The following is a 23,247-nucleotide window of genomic DNA, read 5'->3' as shown; positions in this document are numbered from 1 at the left end:
TCTACATGGACTTCTCATGATGCAGGAAGTTTCTCGTCACTTCTGAATGAAATCAAGAAAAATCAAGGCGTAAATATTGTACATAAATTAGTAAACGAGACGAGACATAATTTTTCGAGAATCGAGACGAGACGAGAGTTCTAGAAAAATTTAAGAGATGAGGCGGTAAAACCTTATTTCTCGTCTCGCCTCGTGGACAACACCACATGAAAGACACACACCATTAACACACTGATACGCTGGATCGTCATACACTGATATGCTTGAAACATTAAACCGTGGGTGTAGTTAACCGGGCAATTGGAATGATGGCAATAATTATTAGAAGTAATATTTAATTATTGCAACCTTGAGAATGACATACGCCTCTCAGGATGGGACAGGAACATAACTTCACACTTGACACAACATTATCAGAAGAAGTGATTAAAGTGAACATCATCTGAATGGTGACTGACAGTTTCCTGAGACGTCCTGTCATCTATTCCTACCGAGCTTTTCCTAGAAAACCCTGTATATCTCTGGGACTTGCAGTATCACATACATTCACATATACATTTTTTGCTGTATATTCTTATGAAAATTACCTGCTTAAGTTTGGACATATCTTGGCAATCCACCCTAAATCTATATACATAAAAATGAAAGTGGCTATGTTTGTGACTTAATAACTCTTAAACCACACAACCGATCTCGATCAAATTTTCAACATAAATTAGATTCGGGACTGTGATTTTTTTATCATTTCGCTTTGACGGTGCAAATTTGTGGAGGGGAGGGGGATATTCGATCATTTATATATACAGAGTGACCCAAAAGTAGGTATACATCCCTATATTGATCAAGTATTACATTCTAGTTTGTGGATTTACTGTATTTGTTTCGTCTGTTTCGTGCTTAAATTATAAGTAAAAAGACGTTAAGAACAAATAATAAAGAAACTAGGTCTCCCTGTTTGATATCAATAAGAATACAGTGAGCAGATCAGTACGGGACTGTATACCTACTTTTGGGCCACCCTGTATATATAAATGATCGAAAATAATATATATATATATATATATATATATATATATATATATATATATATATATATATATATATATATATATATATATATATATGATATTAGTATAGTAGTATAGTAGTATGAAAATGACCGATATTAGTATATTAGTATAGAATCCGTAGTTTTCAAAATGGCTGAGGTGAACAATAACACTTAAATTCAAAACATCGTATATTAAAGAGCGCTTCAGTTATAGTAAAAATCAACTGACTAACGTAAGAACATATTACTAATTTTTCTTATTTTAATCCATCGAAGCGCTAGTACTGAATAAATTCATATCATAAAGACCTCAGGGTAAAGAGATCAGCCTCATTAAAAAGCTTTTTTCTATACTGTCACACTGCCTTGAGATCCAACAGGAGAAGACATTGTTGAGATGTAGTCTATGAAAGAAGTGTGACGTTTTGATCTTTCTCAGTGTTAAAAAAAATACCTGAAACTGACTTCTTTTATGCGATATGTCGATCTTCAGTAAGTACTTTATCTCTTGAGTTTCCGCAGAAGATATAATGTGAATTTAGAGAATCACTTACGAGCGGACGTTCGGACAAAAATAAACTTGAACATCCACATATGCATGAGAGGAATCGAGTTCCATGGAAGAATAGGGTCATTAAACGGATCTTTGGACAATGTTTTCTAAAAAGAAAAAAATATGATCAGTGAAGCTTCTTAAAAAGCATAAATTGCATTTCAACACAATATTTATTATTCGCTATACCCTCCTGGAGCTCACGATATAAAAAATGAAATGAAATCTTTAAGTTTTACGTCCAACGGTTATGCCGGTTAGGCTAAAGGAGACGGTGATGATGAGAGATGAGTGAAATGGTGGAATGAAGAAATTGGGAGGAAACGGAAGAACCCCGAGAAAACCCACAGACACGGTGTTTGTCCACCACAAAATTCACACGGCGCGAGCTGGTATCCGGGACCCCAAGCACCGGAGATGAACGCTCCACCACTGAGCCACCACGCCCCCAGCCCACGATATAGTAAATCTAAAGTGCAGAACATAATCGATGGCGTGAGGATTACGCAAATGAAAATAGGGCTGCGGTGCGGCGTTATTATATGGTAAAGCATAAAAGGATCATATAACAACGTAACAAAATTATACTACAGTGCGAACAGGCAAGTTTCTTCCGTGCATCATAAACTGGCAACGTAAGCAAAAACATAACATCGCAGCTCGCTCGTTTGTTTAAAAACTTTTGAAGGGACACTCAGAGGAAACGCTATAAATTGTCCCTTACCACAATTACATTGGTACCTAGGCAAAAATATAGACGTTAAGATCCAAAGTTCAGTACACTTCCAAAAAGCTTTCTTAGGGAAATAGAGAAAATAAATTATTAAATTCTTTTCTTTTGTCATTAGCCGGTCAAAAAAGGACAGAGTAAAAAAGAAAGTCAGTAGAATCTATATATTCAAATGCTAGGTTTACATGTCTAAAAAAAAGTTTGTCTCCATTCCTTTCGATAATGAGATCTCGAAAACCACAAGTGCTAGAAACGTGCTGTTTTCTCTGGTCGATTCCAAATTTTGTGTAGATTGTCCAGTTCTAGTTGAATATGCGAAATAAGAACATGGCCGTTATTTTTTAAATTACATTTTAGGGGTACATTGGAAGTGTTGAAATTTTAAAAAATTAAAACATCATAACCTATGAGTTATACATTCCAACACAGCATATTTGTATATGGGGTTTTTATATCTCTCAAGCGTTTGTTTCATGACCAAATGATAATGAGAAACGAAGAATAACCATTTCCTCAGTCTAACAAGGAAATGGTCCCAACCTGACAAGTCCGAATTGGACAAAATTTCATATAGATACTAATTTGAGGTCGGGGGTGTATAGCGTACGATTAGTCATTCGATTCGCTTTTGAGTACTTTATGATATATACAGGGTGATGCAAAACAGAATGCAACATAAAACATCTAGACCTATGTATTCCCAGTCCGAATTGGACGAAATTTCGTAAAGGTACTATTTGAGATCGGTGAATAACGTGAGAATAGTCATTCGATTCGCTTTGAATACTTTGCTAGATATATAGGGTGTTGCAAAAATAAACCAAAATAGAAGCATTCTGTAATACATCGGTATAGAACGATGAAACCCCACACGTGAATACGAAAATGAATGTTCGGAATCTCATGGCAATAATGTGGAACACAGTGGCGTCGCAGGAAAATTTCCCGTTGAGTAAAGCGGGTTTCAATGAAAATGAAAGGAGAAACAGTGTTCGGTGTTAAGATTCTGGAAAGAAGTACGAGTCTTTGAGGATATATGTCCCTGAAGCCGCACCGTTTACCAATGGCAGTTGCACCTTGGAAGGCCAACATTAGAACGGACACTGGGTTCCATTAGGGACACGATTTTACATATGTTTCCAAGGACCGTAAGGAGCGTTCGGACCTAATATTAAACAAATTCTAGACAGACACTTTTTTGATGCTAGCAAGTCGGGAAAACTCACGAAACTACAGGTGAAAAGATGGCCGATGAGCGTGTTCATTCCTGATGTTACGAATGACTCGTTACTGCTATTAGATTCCTGGAGTGGACAGACTGATCATGATATTTTTAACGACCCCCCAAATACAACAGATGTTAAACAAAAAGGCGTTTCGAACACAAATGATTCCTCCCAAGACTACGAGATTTCTACAGCCACTTGACGTTTACTATTTCTGGCAGTAAAAACTTGTCATTCGGAGAATTGATGAATACTTTCGACACAACATTATACTTGAAAATAGTACAGAAAAGTTGCATGATAGAGTATTTATAATGAAATTACATTCCGTTGTCTATCATCAATTCTGTTCCCCTGCACAGCAAGACACGTTAATGTCTGCACGGCGAAAGCCTAGATATGTAACAAAAGAACTGAACAGTGGTTTCCGAAATATTCTTGAAACTCTATTTCAAGTTGACGATGATATATGTGCAACAGAAGGAGAAGATTGTGAGGCAGCAGCATTTCTTACCTGCACGTCCTGTTCCATGGCTCTTTGTCCAACTAACACCGATAACATCGATCGGTTTGCAATCCATACTATGTATCGTTTTAACAGGGTATGTATCGTTTTAACTTCCATTCAATATATTTCAGCTGAAATTTCTTTCCTTTGTATGCTACTTTGACATGTATTAGGATAAAGCATAGATCTTCAGTACTTGCTTCTTATATAGTTGTCCTATGTTGCATTCTGTTTTACATCACCCTGTATATCTCGTAAAGTACAAAAAAGCGAATCGAATGACTATTCCCACGTTATTCACCTACCTCGAATTAGTATCAATACGAAATTTCGTCCAATTCGGACTTGGATTACATAGTTGTATTATGTTGCATTCTGTTTTACATCACCCTGTATATCTCGTAAAGTATACAAAAGCGAATCGAATGACTACTTGTACGTTATTCACCGATCTCAAATTAGTATCTATGCGAAATTACGTACAATTCGGACTTGTCAGGTTGGGACCATTTCCTTGTAAGATGAATCTCTATTGTTTGGAGTGTTTTGCCCAATGAACACATTACATCACTGATATTGCAATTAACTGTGTGTGTAATGTATTTGCTTATTGTATACTGCATGCAAGAAGAAAGAAAATACTGATCATACATGAATTAGAAACTCCAACCGAAGTAGGCTCAAATCTTACAAACCGTGCGAGATATTGACAAAATAATCGAAAAAAAATCCCCTTTATACTACTCCTTGCAGATTTTTATCAAGACGTATTTCACTTGTATATGTAAGAGGACACGTACAGATGTTGTGAGGAATGACAAGGAGATTCATGCTCATATGTGAATGATGTGCTGTGTAGAGAGCGCAGGTTCAGCTGGTTATTTTTAAAAATGTTTCCGGTGTTATAGTGACCGCGAGAACTCAGGAAGCCTGGACTCTACATCAATCATAGAACTGTTTTATCGCACGTGTGATGCATCGGAAGAATTTGGTACGATTCTTGGAGTTGCCTTCCGAACGAACACTTAAGAAAACGTCAAACAACAGAGGTGCACCAATAATACTGTCAAACTTAAAAGAATATGGTGAACAAGCGAAAATAAAAACATAAAGAACTATAACACGAACACGTTGATGCTAGTGGTCTACTAATCCACGCTTAATTGCATGCATGGAGAACATGCCCGCGACCGTTCGGTCCATTTGATGGACGGGTACCACGAAAAGTGACGCACCCCGCCCGTAGTTGCCCATGATTGGACTTATGGGGCGTTTACACTTAGTCGATTTGCGTTCGATTCAGTTGAATTGACGTCACTTTCAACTTAATCGACCGTGTAAACGGGACTTCAACTTAATCGCTTGTTGATCGAAGGTGACTAATCGACTGGCAACTGAATTGAAAGACGTTCTATTTTCTGTGGTTGAAATAATTGAACACATCCATCGATCTGATTCGGCCTAGTTGCTTCGATTTAGTGGCAAATGCAGCGAGTCGATTTAGTCGTGCGACTAAATCGACCAAGTGTAAACGCCCCATTAGGTCCTCGAGCACGATGTGCACCGCCAAGATTTGTCCCTTAATCTTGACATTAAGTGTGTAACCCTCATTCACTGAGGAAGTGGGATACGCCCACTGCGCGGCCAGACCGAAGTCTTAAGTGTCTACCAGTTACTTACTGGTGGAGGCGGTCCTGCTAGCGAGTCAGGCCCTACCACACTCTGCAGGCATGGTGCCTGAGCGTTATAAGGCAAGCTCACCTCCCGCACATGTTCACCGTTACCCAGGTTCCTGGGATTAGTTCTCATATGCTACCGAATCCCACGGTATGACCACAGCCCGGCAGAGTCGAACTCAATCCAGGAACCCCAGGCAATGCCCGAGGGGGCTTGTGTCCCGGCCCTGCCTACCTCTATCATTCAACTGGCAACCGCCGTGTGTAGAGGTACCACACACACGTCGAGGTGCTTCATACCTCATCCCGGATCCAATGGTACGTGTTAAGTCCCATTTGAGTTTGGACCCGGCCCATATCCTACAGGGTTTCCTCCCTTCCGCGGAATTAGAGCCGGTACCCAGGTATCTGGGATTGGTCCTTTCCCGCTTCCGTTTGGTCCTCCTAGCAGGCAGGAATCCGACTCTCCTCCCGGTAGGATCGTCCAAGCAATACGGGACTACCTCTCTTTTACGTGTTGAGGTACCACGTACACGCTGAGATACTCCGTATCTCTTCCACTGGTAACAATAATAAATGGTAACAATAATAATATCAAAAGTATAAAACAACAGCAATAACAAGAAAACAAAACAGCGTCAATCTGATAGCACTGTACCCTCAGGAGATGTTCTCCGTATAGAGCGAGAGATGATACCGGCAAAATTTCATGGATGGGGGTTGACGACTGGGACACACTCTCGCGTTCTAATGGTAGATCTAGGTTATGCTTCACGACTCCGTGCGATCACTTTTTATTTATTTTTTTAAAAAAATTAGGAGGATGTAATATAGTGATATATTCTCTGCAGTCACAAATAAATTTATTATAGGTATGTATCTATAGAATTTATAACAAATGTTCTTAACATGCATAATATGTATATTTCACACTTGATACGAGACCCTCCCTCTCAGTGTAGAAATATTGGTCTATAGAATGTGTAAAATAATAATAATAATAATAATAATAATAATAATAATAATAATAATAATAATAATAATAATAATAATAATAATAATAAGAAGAAGAAGAAGAAGAAGAAGAAGAAGAAGATATTGTGGTTTATATTATACGTACCGAACTGTGAGCACGCATTGAAAGAAATAAATCTCTCTCTTAGCTTTGAAACATAACCATATGACGTTAAAATGAACATTTTTTTCAATTCCATTGGTAAGTTGGCTTGGAGATTAATGTCCCTTTTAGCACCGATGTTATATGAGACGTGAATCTACAGCTCAACGTGGGAACCGAACCACGTGAGTTCCCATCGGAAAGTGAGCCCGTCTTTTTGCGCCAAAGGCACATATACTATTCGTATTTCCATTAAGGTTGGTGTAAAGGGACAAGTTTTGTCAATACAGTCTTCGTATCTCTCTCATGTATTTTTTTTATCTTTCACGAAAATTTACAATTTCTCTTACAAATTTCAACCTAGAGACTTGAAATTTTTGGAGAAGGAACTTGATAACCTATCGAAGGCAACAATCCGTGTCGATTTCTTATTTTGAATCTTCTTCATTGTTGAAAGAGTTATATTGTTAAAAGTTTGGATATCCCTTTCAACAAACAAGCCATTTCAAGAATGAAGAAAATTCTAAATAAAAAATCGGCACGGATTGTTGTCTTCGATAGGTTATGAATTTCCTTCTCGAAAAATTTGAAATGTCTAGTTTGAAATTTGTAAGAGAAATCATGAATTTTCGTGAAAGGTAAAAAAAAAAAAAAAAAAAAAAAAATACATGAGAGAGATACAAAAACTGTAGTGACATCTATCGGTAAAACTTGTCCCTTTAAACTAACCTTAAATATTATATTAAATGATTCTTCAATAATGGATCTCCAGAATATCTTACGTAGGTAAATCGTTATTTGAGGAATTTGATATTGCCTGCAAAGTTTGTAAGACTTTTTGGTACACCTTGTAGCCTATAATCTTAAAAAAAGAAAGAAAAAACTTTAATTCCATTGTTAGTAAAGAAGCAACTGTTTGATGTTACACAAGTATTTTTAATCTTCGCAGAAAGGAAAAAAAACACAGACAGAAAAAAAATGGAGAACTTCCGTTTCGCTTCGTAGGGGTCGAAAACTCACCCCAGTTATTTTTAAAAAATGTGGATTGCATTTACAGTATGTGCTTGTGTGTTAGTTCCGCGAGAAGAAAAGCCACTGACACGAATTACCCAATAGCGTGAGGCGGCCCCGCCCAGCAGCGCGATATAAAACCAACGACGAAGAGCGCGCACCCTTGAGTCTCACTTGTGTCTCGTTACTGGCACTGCAGTGAGGTTGTCTTCAATTGTTGCGGCGGAGCGACTTTTGCATTTAAAACACACACGTCAACATGGTAAGTGCTTGTGGATTAGTATAGCACTTCTCTTCTCAGAAAGATGCAGTTCCTGTTGACTGCAATTTGGCTCATACCTGCGTTTCTATTAATTTTGTTGCATGCGATTATCAATTTGATATTTGGCTGCAGAAAAAAAGTGGGAATTTCGTGTGAGCCCTTATTTTGTAATAGGGCCGAACATACGAGAGAGAGGGCGTTCTATATGGTAATCATTCGTTTCTTTTCTTCTTCTTTTTTTTTTTTAAACTTCAATATTCTGAAGGTGTAGGTGCACAGAAATTAATAAATTTTCTTCAATTTTTCTTCGCTTGAAATAATTTTGGACTTTTGTAATCTAGTAGTGCACTTTTTAAAAAGCTAAATCTAGACACACTTGAAATGTTTTTATGTTTGGTGAGTAGTAGACTTCCATTGAGGTTTCCTTCATCAAATTTTCGATTGCGTATACTATGCAAATTCCGAAAACGGATGGAAGTTAGTATAGTGTACTTTTGTGTAGCCAAGCGGTTACCGCACGTGGCCTAGGGTTTGATTCCCGATGTGCCAGAATTCATTTGGTAGACCTTAGCTCCTTGTAAGCAATAGCGTGAGGGAGTTCCATCTTAATATTGTGCAAACTTTATTGCAATGATGACCAAATATTAAGGAAGGCTCGAGATTCTATTTCTAAACCTTTCGATTGGTTGCATTGAAACTCATATCTCAGTTCCAAGGATATATAAAACATGAACCTACAATTTAACGTGGTATCCAAACCACTAGAGTGCGTTATAATTTCTTAAGGTCTTCCTATCTAGAATCGAACCCGGGACCGGTGCACCAAAGGCACGCGTGCTACTCGCTAGACCAACAGGCTGGGATGAATAAATATTCATATCCTATAAGGCGTTTATCATAATTTGCTTCTGATGCAGACTCAAAACAGATGAGCAAACCGACAACCAGGAAGTCCTAGATAACACGCCCCCTCGAAAATAAGAAAATGTACTTGTCCCAGGAAATAATCCAGGAACTCGATAACTTAGTCTCCTTTTTAATTGGCTGCCTATCTGGAGAGTCATTTATAGTAGGTATATCATATGGTATTGTCACTTCGTAAATTATGCACTTGTATAAGCACCTCACTATACTTAAAATTCCAGTCTCTCTCTCTCTCTCTCTCTCTCTCTCTCCCAGTCTCTCTATATATATCCCACCCCCTAAAGTTCGCTGCTCGTTACATACCAGCATACGATTTTAAACAAACTTAATATTTACATGAAGACGTCTTAATACTAACATTACAAAACCATCCGCCAGTCTGGCGCGTGGCACAGACAAGACAATTAAGACGTTACAGGAGCTCTGAATGTTGCAGCTTACATTATTGATTTACAAGAGACCGCTGTTGTGTAGTTACTGTTTAATGCGGGGAAGATCTTTCTTCTGTACCACAACATCATAAAACGGAAAAACCTTTTTCCTTTCTTGGTTGAGAGTTTTACTTGTTGCATCACGAGAGACACACCCACACACATTGTTCTTTATCTGTCTTCCATCTCCACCAAATATCACCAAATCCTATTCGTATATTTCTCGATATTCATATAGTACATAGTTCATAAGTTGTCACTATAACATTATTATTATTATTATTATTATTATTATTATTATTATTATTATTATTATTATTATTATTATTATTATTATTATTATTATTATTATTATTAGTATTATTAATCGTAGCATGAACAACGATTCCTGTACATGCTTTACTAGCCCTAGATGAGCAAAATACAGGAAGGGTTACTTCCTACAATTGCAATAATCATTTTCTTATTATTTTACACAGCATATCAAAGTAAGTGCTTAAGGAATCTGTTGCATAAACATGATATAATCTTGAAAGTGACAAATTAAATATTATAAATAAATATCCAATATAATATTTAATTTCTTCATTTTCAAGTCCTATGCTACTTTTTTCACTCTGTATGTTTTATTTTAAATTTGTCTTGTGGTTTACGTAATATTTCCGTTAAGTGCTCTGAAATCTCGAATAACACTTATTTTCAGTGTCTAATTATGTATTGAGTTACAAATATTTATTCGGTAACAAAATTCTGGCTTTTCCCTTTCCACTAGTTTATTGGTTAGCGCATGTGGCTTTGGTATACAGGATTCCAGATTCAGTTTCTCGGTGGGAAAGTTTTGAAATTTGAATGCGATATGGTGGTTCGAATTCCATCTTAAACTGCAAGCCCATGTCTCAAATTGCTTCGGTTGCTGCAAGGAACGCTAAACTCGAATTAACTAATCAACCAAAATTTTAGATATATTTATTCTAGGGATGGCCACATTTTTTCGAAAAATACTTTTCCGAAAAATGACTTTTTCGAAAACGAAAAATTTTTCGAAAAATGAAAAATTTTTCGAAAACGAAACTTTTTTCGAAAAACGAAAAATTTTTCGAGAAACCGAAAAACGAAGAAAGAAATTTCCGAAAATCGAAAAACAGATTTTTCGAAAATGGCCATCCCTAATTTATTCTAAAGGTTAATTTGAACTGAAATAATTAACAACGGGATAAAAATGAAATCTTTCAGCGCTATTATGCCCTTTAGGCTAAGGGAGACGGGATGGAAGAATTTCTAGAATGAGATTGTGAGCGGAAACGGGAGTAACCCGAGAAAACCCACGAACATGATGTTGTCCGCCTCAAACTAAGATTCGAACCAGAAACCCCACGCACCAGAGCTAAGTGATCTACCACTGAGCCACTGTACCCCCTAACAATGGGAGAATAAAAGGAATTTTCACAAAGAAACTTATCGTGTTCTATATATGTAATGCTATTAGTACAATATCTGCTTTGTGGAACTAAGAAAAAAAAAAACACTTTGAAAAACATACTTAAGATAGCAGGTAACAAATTCGGTATCTTTAATTATATGTAGAAATATTGTCTGTTTACTTAGATGCTATTCGGTAATTTATAGGCAAAAGGTATATTGAAATTTATATATATATATATATATATATATATATATATATATATATATATATATATATATATATATATATATATATATATATATATATATATATATATATATATATATATATATATATATATATATATATATATTTGCCACACGAGTGACATGCTCAAACAAAAGCCCATGGCTACAAAACTACTATCTAGAACAGCGTTTCCGAACCTTTTTCAACTTGCGGCACACTACGGGTGTAAGTTGCATTCTCGCGGCACACTCATAGATATTATTATTATTATTATTATTATTATTATTATTATTATTATTATTATTATTATTATTATTATTATTTGCAAATATAAAATACCATGGTAATTTTTTTCTGTGATTACTGAACTTCTCACAGAGATGAAAGCTCGATCACTGGTTTTCCCCTATGCTAATTCATTATGCTTATTTCTTTTTAAAAAATGAAATGAAGTCTTTAAGTTTAACGTCCCACGGTTATGCCGGTTAGGCTAAAGGAGACGGTGATAATGAGAGATGAGTGAAATGGTGGAATGAAGAAAGTGGGAGGAAACGGGAGAACCCCGAGAAAACCCACGACCACGGTGTTTGTCCATTACAACGTTCACACGCCGCGAGCTGGGATCGAACCAGGGACCCCAAGCAACGGACGTGAACGCTCTACCACTGAGCCACCGCGCCCTCTTATTTTTTTATAGTTCTAATTTTAAAATAGAAAACAATTGCAATGAAATATAGGGCTCAGATTTCTAAAAATACGCTTTATTTTTCGAAAACTGTATCCAACTTTTCACTAAGAACGAAGATCACTAAATAACGAGCGAACAAATAAATGTCTTGTACTTTTAACTTTGCTGTTTTAACCAAAATCGGAGCATATTATTCCAATCACACAGTTTGCGATGCGTCGAAGTCAAAACACAGCTGTTGAACAAACTGTTGTTCTGTCATTCACGTGCGAATGAGTGTTCTACGAACGTTAACTTGACAAGTACTGTACAAGTGCTTCCATTTCTCGGTGTTAGTATGACTCTCAATTGAAGCGCAACATAGCAGCTAACCGTGGAAATGTGTACGAGCCGAAATACTGTCTGCTACACAGTAATAGATGTATAATAATATATTACAATTAGAGTAACTTTTTGCACGGTAGAAATTCATAGTAATGTGAAATACAGAAATATTCATTCTTTCCCTATGTCTTGCAATTTGGTTGCTATAGAATTAATAATTTTGTTTCGATTTCCTCGCGGCACACCAGCGGTCCATTCGCGGCACACCAGTGTGCCGCGGCACACCGGTTGGGAAACGCTGATCTAGAACATTAATAATTTATTTGAAACAAAAACTGGAACTGTTTTTCTGCATCGTCGCGTTTTTTGTGGTGAAAGAAGAATTTTGGAGCCGACACGCAGTTGCGTAACGTGGCGATCGATCAGTTCACAGGCACCACCACGTAGCTGGTAACAGTGGGTCACCCACTGTTGCCATAGCGACGATCAGCCCATGCTATCAAAACATTCTGACTCAATGAAAAAGATACAAACCAATTGGAGAGTAAAACAGATAAGGCGATACTTGGCTAACAATAAGCATAAATATGTCAAAAGAGGAAAAATGTGTTCGGCAGAAGATAAATATGAAGTACCTCCTGTGAAATGAAAGCATTCTCATTTATTTATTGATTTTTGTTTTGTTTGCTTCGAAGTATTGATTCCCATGAGTCCAATTAGCAGTTCTCCAATTTAGTTATGTGTTACAAGCAACGTGTTTTATGATACTCAATTAATCCCCTATTTACTTATACGTAACCACCTGTTAAAGCTTATTAGTATAGATCGGATGACCGTAGACTGTTTTACATTGTGCCTTGAACTTCCCCTGGAAGCTTATACAACCCAACCAACTTCTTTACTTTGCGGTACAGTAGACAAGCAGGATACGACAGAAACAGAGCCCCGAAATTGTTAGAATAAACGTTTTAATAACCTATTCATTGATACATAACCACCTGATTCCCGGCGGGAGCTCATGTATTTCGGATTCCACGTTAATCAGTAGTTCTATGTCTCATATAGCCTCGCTGCTGAAAGAGAAGTTAAATTCAAAAGCAACTCATAATCACTTGTTAAAGTTTGTTAGTATAGATTGGATAACGGTAGACTGTTTTACATTGTGCCTTCAACTTCCCCTGGACGCTTACACAACCCAACTAACTTATTTTCTTTGCGGTACAGTAGGCAAGTAGGATACGACAGAAACAGGTTACGAGACACCCGAAATTCTTAGGATGAAACAATAATAAATAGTTAGTATATGTCTTAATATTCAAAAGCAATCATGTTGCAACCAAATTAAGAGTTTGGTAGTTTAAAAGATCTTACTATATAGGGTTGGACTACTATCTAGGAGTTTAAGGCTATATATGTCGTTAGTACAAAGGGACGATATAGTTTTAGTGACAATAAATTAGTTACGTTGATCATTTTCTCTCATTAAGTTTTTTTTTTTTTTAATTGCCCTGTGATTACCTCAAATAAAACCAAGATAATATGTTAACAATTCTCGATGTTTTATCTTTCATGGTTCCTTTCACAAAACTTAACAGTAACGTAAACTTCATAAAGCAAATTAAATTAAAATTTCTTACTGAAAGAATTTCTATGATGAATTCTGTAAACTGACGAACTAACGAAACCTAACTAATTTCTTTATTTTGAGGGAAGACAGAAGTGGTGGCTTTTGCAGCAACATACATAAGTGTGTTAATGTAATTTGTTTTCAATTTGTGCTGTTGAAAGAACTCCACTGATGGAAGTATTCCTTGTTTATTAAAAGTTCAATGAGAACTTTATAATTTGGCGGTTTTTTAAAATATGTTTTTCAATAAAAGAGCGAATACTGTTTTGTTATCTGTGAGACATAGCTATTCTCTTGATACCCATTTCAAAGAAAAGTCATTTAATAAATAAGTAAATGAATAACAAATAACCGTCTCAGTCTGAAAACTAAAATAATTATTTGCTTAACTTTTTTCGCTAATCTATATATATAAAAGAGAACGTACAATTCTTTGTCCGCTCATCACGCTAATACGGCTGAACCAATTTCTTTCATTTTTGGGGGGTTATTAGGATTTGGACCCTAGATGGTTTTTATCATATCACTTTAATTTTTAATTACCAGTGTCTTGAGATAATTGACCATTCAGGTGTCCACAAATCCTTTGTTAGTTCATCATAGGTAAAAATAAACGTATTTATATGCAACCCGCATGACCGTGTCACTCGGCGGGTTAACATAAATGACAGGCGATATACAGCGGAAAATAGCTTGAATCTTCTGTTTAAAATTTTTTAATTGATTTGCTTATTTTTAGAGACACTTTTACAATATGCCAGCACCGGGATGACCGCAGCGAAGCGGGGCGGGTTAACATAAATGACAGGCGATATAATGTTAAGATTTACTGCAATCTTCTATGGTTTTTATCATATCACTTGAAAGCGAAAAAGTAAAAATTATCTAAGTAACAAAGTTTATTGCGTTCCGGGGTGACCGCAGCGAAGCGGGGTGAACGCTGCTAGTTAACTATGTATGTGTAACACGTTTTTCTAATGAGTAGATCTCTTTCTCTAACTACTATTCGGGTTGCACACGATAACAAAATAACCTGGAAAAGAGGAAGTCCAAGCTCATAGCTGTGTCATTCCTTGACACTAGTATCATATTCTGATTTACAATCCTCTTACCCATTCTAAAGATAAGCATTTTGAAACTATCAGGCAAATTAACAAAGTATTCAATATATTTACTCCCTAATTAGTATTAACATTGGCCTATCTTTAGTTAAAAGAGTCCAGCTTTACTTTTGAAAAAACGATAAAATTTAACCTATTTCTGTTAATACTAGTTTAGTTTAGGTTAGGTTAGGTTAATTTAAGTTAGCTTAGGTTAGGGCTAACTACTTGCATATTTTTATTCATATTCTCTTATGTGCGCTTCCGGCAAGTACATATAGTCTCTACAGCATTTTACATTTCTCATTTATACAACATATAGTACGATTGCTTTCTTAAATGACGCAGAAATCAATTACAATTCCATTACTTCAACTCATTTCTCCTGTAAATCTGATATATATACGTACTTTTGTACCCCTTTAACTAGACATAGCCCTTAACTTTTTTTTTCGAAAGAAATCACTTTGATATATGTTAGTCAATTGATATTTTAATGGTAAATTTAATTTGCACTATACTTTGAACTATCTTATAGTTGTTGGGGAATGAATTGGGAAGTAAAGAGTAGGTCAGAAGTGCTTTAAAAGATGCATATTATTTTCTGAAGTAAAGGAGAAAAAGATGATTTATAAATATAAGTTTTCTTTAGGACAAAAGGGAATTTCTGGATAATTTTACTTCTAGACGTCTCTAAGTGCTAGCTTGTGTGCTTTCTGTAAATTGATGTTTTTGTAGTAATGGTTAATTGACTTACGGTAGCACCAGTTAATTTTAAGAATAATATTAATCTCGCCAGAAGCCGACTGGCTAGAATGTGTGTTTTCTGTGAACTTGTTCACAGGTTCGATTCTCGGTTCGGGTACCTGAAACCGGGATCACAGATTAAGCTGCAGGTTCTGTTTCACATGTCCCTGTTGGAATATGTCCCGTTTGCAATTAGAGCTAGCACAGAGTATTGCTCCCTATCCTCAAGAAACTCGAGCTCATTAATCTCACGAAGCTCGCGTTAGCTCAGATTCGTAGCTCGTGCTGGCTTGATAAACTCAAGCTCACCTCGGATTCACTATTTTCAATGGGACTTAGGCTCACTGGTGGTCCTGCTCACAAACTCTTTAAGCTTGCTCAAACTCACGCTTTGGCTCGCTATTCCCTGATAGCACTCGTATTTATAAGCCAATTCTTGAACTCGAGTCCAACGAAACCTGAAATTCGGGCTCAAAATTTTAGCATCTCTGGTTTCAAAGAAACATTAGAAATTAATTAGAGGAACAAAATAAGTTTTAAATATACTTTTTACTATACGAAATAGACTTATCCTGTTCTCATGTAGTCAAATGAACGCGTGACTTTTCATGTGCATGGTGCCGTATTCGGATCCTGAAGGACTTAAATAGTTTTCGGTACTTTACGAGCATTATGAGACAGATAGAAAGTTATCTTAAAAGATAGTGGACGCCGGTTTACAACGCCAGAATCAATGGAATTGGGAGTCAATATCTTGGCAACGTATCACCTAGTATCAGAGGTGTGTGCACAGGAGATTTTCGAATTTTAATCCCCTCTCTTCAATAAGATACTGTGAAAAAATAAACATTTACCATATTAATCATTTAGGAACAGATATTTTAAATCAATCTTTCGTCAGAGACTCAAGAGATAAAATAATAAACAATTTACAAACTGAATTTTTGTTATATTGGAATACGTAGAATGGCTTAGGCCTATTTGAGAAGTTAAATACAAATGATGTTTATAAACCAGATTCTTTTATTTGTCCAGATGCTGTTTATATATAACATCCTTCCTCGACTTAACGATTGGTTGTGTGTTAATATATCACGTCCCTATTTAAAGGGATATGCGTACAAAACTCGCTCGTCTCTTCAAACTTTATGAATTTGGGAGATTGATCTCCTCCTCTGAAGAAATTCTGTGAACGCCACTGCCTGATATATAGCTTCGTGGAGTGGAGTGTCAGGATATAGGCCTATCAGTTAGCTGAACATGTATTGAATTTTATTAAGCTTCGTCGTGGATAAGCGGTTAGCGTACACACCTTTGGCGTGGGAGATCCTGGTTCAATTCCCGGTGGGAGTTCGCTGTGGTTCGGATCCCATGTTAAACTGTAGGTCCACATCTTATGTAGCCTCGCTGCTGAACGGGACTCTAAACTAAAATCAAATCAAATCGAATTGAATTCATTTTTATTGAAAAGTTAAAGATACCACTTCTAAACTTTCATAAAGAAAGTACTCTTAATTTAGACTTGCATATTCTTGAATTTTATCGGATCAATGACGATGATACATAATAAACAGTTTTATGTTGAAAGACCTTTACTCCTAATATAGAACAGTGATATGCACTTTGTAGTACGTTTGTCGTTAAAAAACGGAAATGCAAACAAAGTAATTACATCGCAGCCGCTTTAGTCTAGTAGTTATATTCGCGTATCGTTATGCAGTTTTAGTTTGAAGAAGTTTTTTGAAATGCTTGTGATGATATCTATATTTGCTATCAGCTCACTTCACGTATGTTACTCATTATCTGTACAAGTTTCTGTTATCAGAATACTCATTGCATGTATATAATACATACGTAAGATTTCTTGGAAGACTGGTTTTCCAGGAAACTGAACGAACGAAGTGGTAAAAATAGCTATTTCACTACGTCATTTTTTTCTTTAATTTGTAATTTTTCGCTACAGTACCTTCTTTTCTCGTTCTATATTATATCTACGTATGCGTCATCGTTAGGAGTATGTGAGTTCCTGTCAGCGGTGATGAGCCGTAACAGCTGGGAGTCAAAGGCTAAAAAGAGGAATAAAATTATAGCCAGTTGTAGTGGCATATTTGAAGAGCTCGATTTTTGGCAATTGGAAGCTAACAGAAAAAGCAACTAGAAACCATTCCAATTGATTAACTATGTGTTAAAGTAATTCTACCATTTCAAATAACGTGTCAGCCCCATCAGTTCCATAACTCTATTCTAATTTATTCCTTCATTATCAGTCATGGAGAAACTTTAGTTTGTCAATGCCATAGCTGTACTTTATAAAGTACAGTAGCGTCCCTAAAACCGGTACTCGATAACCCGGCAGTCCGGATAACTCAGCGCTCGATAACCCGGCAGACCGGATAACTCAGCGCTCGATAACCCGGCAGTGCAGATAAATCAGCGCTCGATAACCCGGCAGACCGGATAACTCAGCGCTCGATAACCCGGCAGTCCGGATAAGTCGGCCACACCCTGGCAGGGCGAAAAATAATACACGCACAGACCCGTTCAAGGTCATTGCACTAGTTGTTGCAAAGTCAGCTAGTTAATTTTCATTATAGACAGTTTTATGCCTTCATAATTTTTTTTTAGAACTGTCTACTAGATAAATTACTGTACAGTGTTTATTCATTAATTTTCATTTTCATGTATAGTAAAGGCTCTATGACTTCATAAAGTACGTACTTTACCTTTCTTTAAGGGTCTTCACTACAGCGAAATTAAACTACTGCTAATTTTTGCGTTTTTCTGTAATATCTTCAAAACAAATATAAATATTCGAAAAGCAGAAACGTAGTGAACTAAACAATACGATTTTGCATTTGATACCTTTACCACAATTCACCTATCTGCTTTTGGTATGCCGCTATTTACAGAACCCGCAAAAAAATGCTAAATCTACCTTCAGTTCCAAATCGAAAGCAGATAGATGAGTTGTTATAACGGTATCACATGCAAAATCGTTTTGTTTAGTTCACTACGTTTCTACTTTCCGAATATTTTTTATTTGTTTTGAAAATATTACAGAAAAACTCTAAAATTAGCGGTAGTTTAATTTCGCTGCAGTGAAGATCCTTAAGGGTAATTGGGCAGTTTGTTCTCTGATGTATTCTCAAGTAAACAACACTTACAAGTACAGTACTGTATTCTCTGAAGAAACATTCGTACTTATTTATTTTTTTAACTCCATTCCCGATAATCCGACATTTTCACAAACTCGACCCCCCTTCCGTCCATATTAGGCCGAGTTTTCGAAACTCTACTGTATAGTTATGATAGGGTACGATGAAGGTAAGCACACACTATTTTATCACTTGAAGTTTCGTCTTGAGTTACGAATCCTAAAGTAGTTTGTCCACTTTCTCAATATTAGATTGATCATTTTTATTACCTCACCGCTAGGAGACGAAAAATAATGTCAATGAGCTGCATTTTATACATTTATACTTATAAATATGTCATATATACGTAAATATACGTAAATAAATAAACAATTTGTTGGAGCATAATAGAAATTCAAAAAAAAATGAATTACATACTTTTTAGCGCCCAAAAGTTTGTTTTCCTCCATTTTCTTCAACTATACGTCTAAGGGCACCGATTTCTCTGTAACTTTGGGGGCAATGTTTTTTCCAGACATGTTTTTAGGGAAGCACTGCCCCCCCGAAGCTCTGAGACTGCCAACCCCCGGAGGAGACCAAAATAATAAGTCCATAATATAATAATAAACAGAATAGTACCAGCAGTGCCCTTCCCCCAGAATACTAAGTGTGCCCCCGGAACATTTTTTCTGAAAGAAATACTACTTTGGAGGGACCAATTCAGATGTGTCTTTGGTTGCAGACAAGGTTCTAAGAAGGATATATGATAATTTTAAGACAAATTGAATTCAAATTATGCCAAATATTGTATATTCATTTTTTTAAAATCATATAACACTATACATATACTTATGAAGGCAGGCTCTGCAATTACAGAATTATAGTAACAATGCTTGTATAACGTTAAAAGAAGTTTACTAAAGAATGTTATGTTTTAGTACGAATAAACTTTCTGCTATAACATGGGGGCTCACATGAGCATTGGAGGATCCGGCTCCCGCCGCCCCCAATATCGGCACCCTTGTACACGTGGGAGACTTATTTCAGTATTATCTTAATAGGTGACGTAATTAACGTACGACATTAATTTTTAGGTTTAGAATAAAGAATCTCCTCTATTTTCTCAAAAATTACGCATAAGGATTTATAGTCACCTACGCCATTTTGATAAGCTAAAATCGATAGCTATATGCAGAGGCGGATTTAGGATTTTAATTTTAGGTAGGCCTGCTCCCTTGTTTATGGATACATATTCACACTTGATTGGTTAATGACAGTAGGAAATTACTTTTCCAGTAGTGGTTGATACTATTTGTTAAATAATTATCTACCATTAATATAAATAGTGGAAAATACATTTACTATTTATTGTATCTTTTAGCGTTTATATATTTTTCAAAATTTTTGGGTAGACTCGTGCCTACCCGGCCTACCCCCTAAAGCCGCCACTGGCTATAAGCATCGTCTTCGGACCTTTTTTTTTTTCATTAAATATTAATGATGTAGAATTTTTAAAATAGGAAGACTAAATGTAGTTTATAATATTTAACGTTTCATGTTCACTACTATGTGTGGTAATGTACTGTAAATCTTTCCGTGTTGTCACGCAGCAAATGTAGTAAAATTGTCCTAGAGATACGGCAATTAGCGTACGATTTCCACCTCGGTAAGGATACGAATGAAGAAACATACCATGTGGCAAGTTAAAGATTCATTGAACATTGAGACTGCACCCATATATGTAGATTTATAATATAATCAGTACATTTGCTTAAAACACTTAACATTTTATTAACTCATCGAAGCGTAATATAATATATTTTGTGCCTGGGGCAAAAGCACGTACATATGTATAGCTACGACTTCGTGGCTATCAAAACTAATGTAAGTATAATGCGCACGCAATCACTGTTCGACATGCAACTGTGTATAGCGTTGGTGACCATAAAAAAAACGTTTCCAATTATCGTAAGAAGTCGTAAAACGGTTGGAGAGAAAGCCATTCCGCTTGGTGGTAGCCATACTAACGATGAATCATGTTTTGTATTGCTCATGCGATAATTACGGATTGTTATTGTGTTGATAACGCTCCTGTTATAGGTTTTATTTACTCTTGAAGAAAATAAATTTATCCGTTGTTTCCCAAACTGATTTAGATTGATAACGACTCCATATTGCACAAGAAGTATTTGCTGTACAACTCACATACAGTAGTAACATGTTTGCTATTTTCTGAAGCAAAAACATCAGTAGTTAGAAATATAATAAATGCATGGTTGTTCCAAAATTCAAAACTTAACAAGTTCTGCAAGCGTTTTTTTTCAAATCGCAAAGTCATTCCAATAAGCAGCACTAGAAGAGTAATAGATAAGGCACTTTTAAATGCTAGTTCTCTTACCTTTAATTTATCATGATTTTGTAAGAATACAATTGTAAAACTTAATTTTCAAAAATAATTGGTTGGCCTATTTTTCGTGTATATATATCCTTCTATCAACTTCTGTCCTTATCCAACTTGATCCAGTTTCTACTTCGTATTCCTCTTTCTGCGAGATTCATCTTAATGTTATCCTCCCATCTGCGATTAGGTCTTCCTAATGTCTTTTTTCCGATTGGGTTTCCAGTCAAAATTTTGAAAGCATTTCTATTTTCTTCCATTCTGGTTACATGACCTGTCCAACTAAGCCTCCCAGACTTGATGATCGTATAAATGCTTGGTAAACGGTATACATTATAAAGATCATTGTTATAAAGTTTCCATTATTCTCCATTCCCGTCCTTCTTGGGTCCGAATATTCGCCTTGGAATGTTATTTTAAAATATTTTCAGCCTGTCTTTTCCCCTCAGACAAGTGACCATGTGTCACAACCATACAGCACAACAGACATAATTACCGTTTTATATATTTTAAGCTTCATACCTAGGTATATGTTAAGCTTTAAATTCTTCGACAGAATTTACGTATATAGATTTTTGACAATAATAATACGAATTCTGTACTTTCAGTCGACATTTCATTTCATCGTAGATATGGTTTTGACCTGTAATGTTGATCCTAGATATTTTGAAGTATTCACTTTGTCGAAAGCATTATTTGATACTTTAACATATCCGTAATTTGCAGTATTACGATCCCAGGGAATTTCCATACATTTAGCTTTATCTTCATTTACTTCTAAATCTCTCTGCAGGCGTTTAATAAAACCTCAGCATTTCTTTCTATTGTTTGTATAATGTCTTATGAGATTTCTTCGTATATACGTATATCATCTAGAAAGATTATATTTATGGTATTCCGAAAAAGAAAAGAGACGGATTACAAAATTAAATAATATAAAATAAATAAGAAATGTTGTATAAAAATTTTAACAGAACTAAAAAATATATGTATATTTTTCTCTTTTATGTTTTCAATTTCTTTTCTCAGGGTTCTTTTCTCCCACTTCCTTAATTCTATCATTTTGTTCATTATCTTCAGTCGTCCCTTAGCCTCGGAGCATAATGGGTGGAACGTTAAAGAAATGAATAATAAAATTTAATTTAAAAACAAAATCTTTTCAACTTTACGTCCCACAATTATACCCTGTAGGCTAAGGAAAACCGTGATAGTGATTATGAGTGAAAAAGTTAAATGAACAAAGTTTGGAAGAAACGGGAGAACCCACGCATACGGTGTTAGTCCACCACAGAACCCATTTGGCACTTGCTGTCATCGAACCAGGGATCCCACGCACTGGAGAGGTGTAGTTTAATTTAAGTACCATTGAATTTATATATAACGCGACTTTTGTTGGAAAAGCAAATAGAAATTATTTAACTACCCTTGAAGATAAAAATCTTACAATTTCATAGGCCTAATTAAAATTCCGGTTAATTTCAAAGCAAACAGAAAAATCTCCATTTAAAGCAATAGATGGCGTAGTACTCAACACCATTAAATACATATGAAATGAACAGATATATCTAGTTATGAACTTACGATGACGAACAAATTCTACAAATTTAAATCGAAAACTGAAATTGTGTTGAATTTCCATTATCGATTTGACACAAGGAAAAAAATATGCGTGATTGAAAATGTCTGCATGCACCAGGAAACATTTCTTCACACTTATCGTGTAGTCTCAACTTTGTTTGCAAAGAGTTAGACAAAGACTTGTTAGTGAGGCAGAGAAGTAGTGCATTAAACCCTTTCGCACAGACATGATAGCGTTAGGTCAATGGCCTGGATTCAGTATTGATCAGGGTAAACGAGAATAAGAGACGGGCATGAATCAGAAGACCAGTTTCTACTATTTCTTTTTTTATAATAATAATAATAAAAAAAACACGAACGAAATGTTCAACATGAGATTCGCTAAAACAATAAATATATTGTGAAATACGATTTTTAAAAAAGTCGAATATGTAACTTGATGTGAGGTTTTATAACGGCTAACGTCATTTCTGGTTTTGTCTCTCGTATCACCATGCTTAAAAGCTCATAT

At 35.8% G+C, this 23,247-nt stretch overlaps 1 protein-coding gene across 1 annotated transcript in view; it reads left to right on the top strand.

The window, feature by feature from the left end:
* The first annotated feature begins 7,980 nt into the window (after positions 1 to 7,980).
* LOC145672134 (tubulin alpha-3 chain) overlaps positions 7,981 to 23,247 on the top strand; it is a 53,384-nt gene continuing 38,117 nt past the window's right edge. The window contains exon 1 of the mRNA XM_081741450.1: positions 7,981 to 8,134. Within this exon, the coding sequence (XP_081597576.1) occupies positions 8,132 to 8,134 (3 nt within the window). The 5' untranslated portion in view covers positions 7,981 to 8,131. The remainder of the gene's footprint in view (positions 8,135 to 23,247) is intronic.

Source organism: Thermobia domestica, chromosome 15 (genome assembly GCF_964235325.1).
Source record: "Thermobia domestica chromosome 15, izTheDome1.hap1.1, whole genome shotgun sequence".
In the NCBI taxonomy this organism is placed as follows: domain Eukaryota; kingdom Metazoa; phylum Arthropoda; class Insecta; order Zygentoma; family Lepismatidae; genus Thermobia; species Thermobia domestica.
Note: the sequence above shows the minus strand (reverse complement) of the source record. Positions and strands in the feature narration are given on the sequence as shown.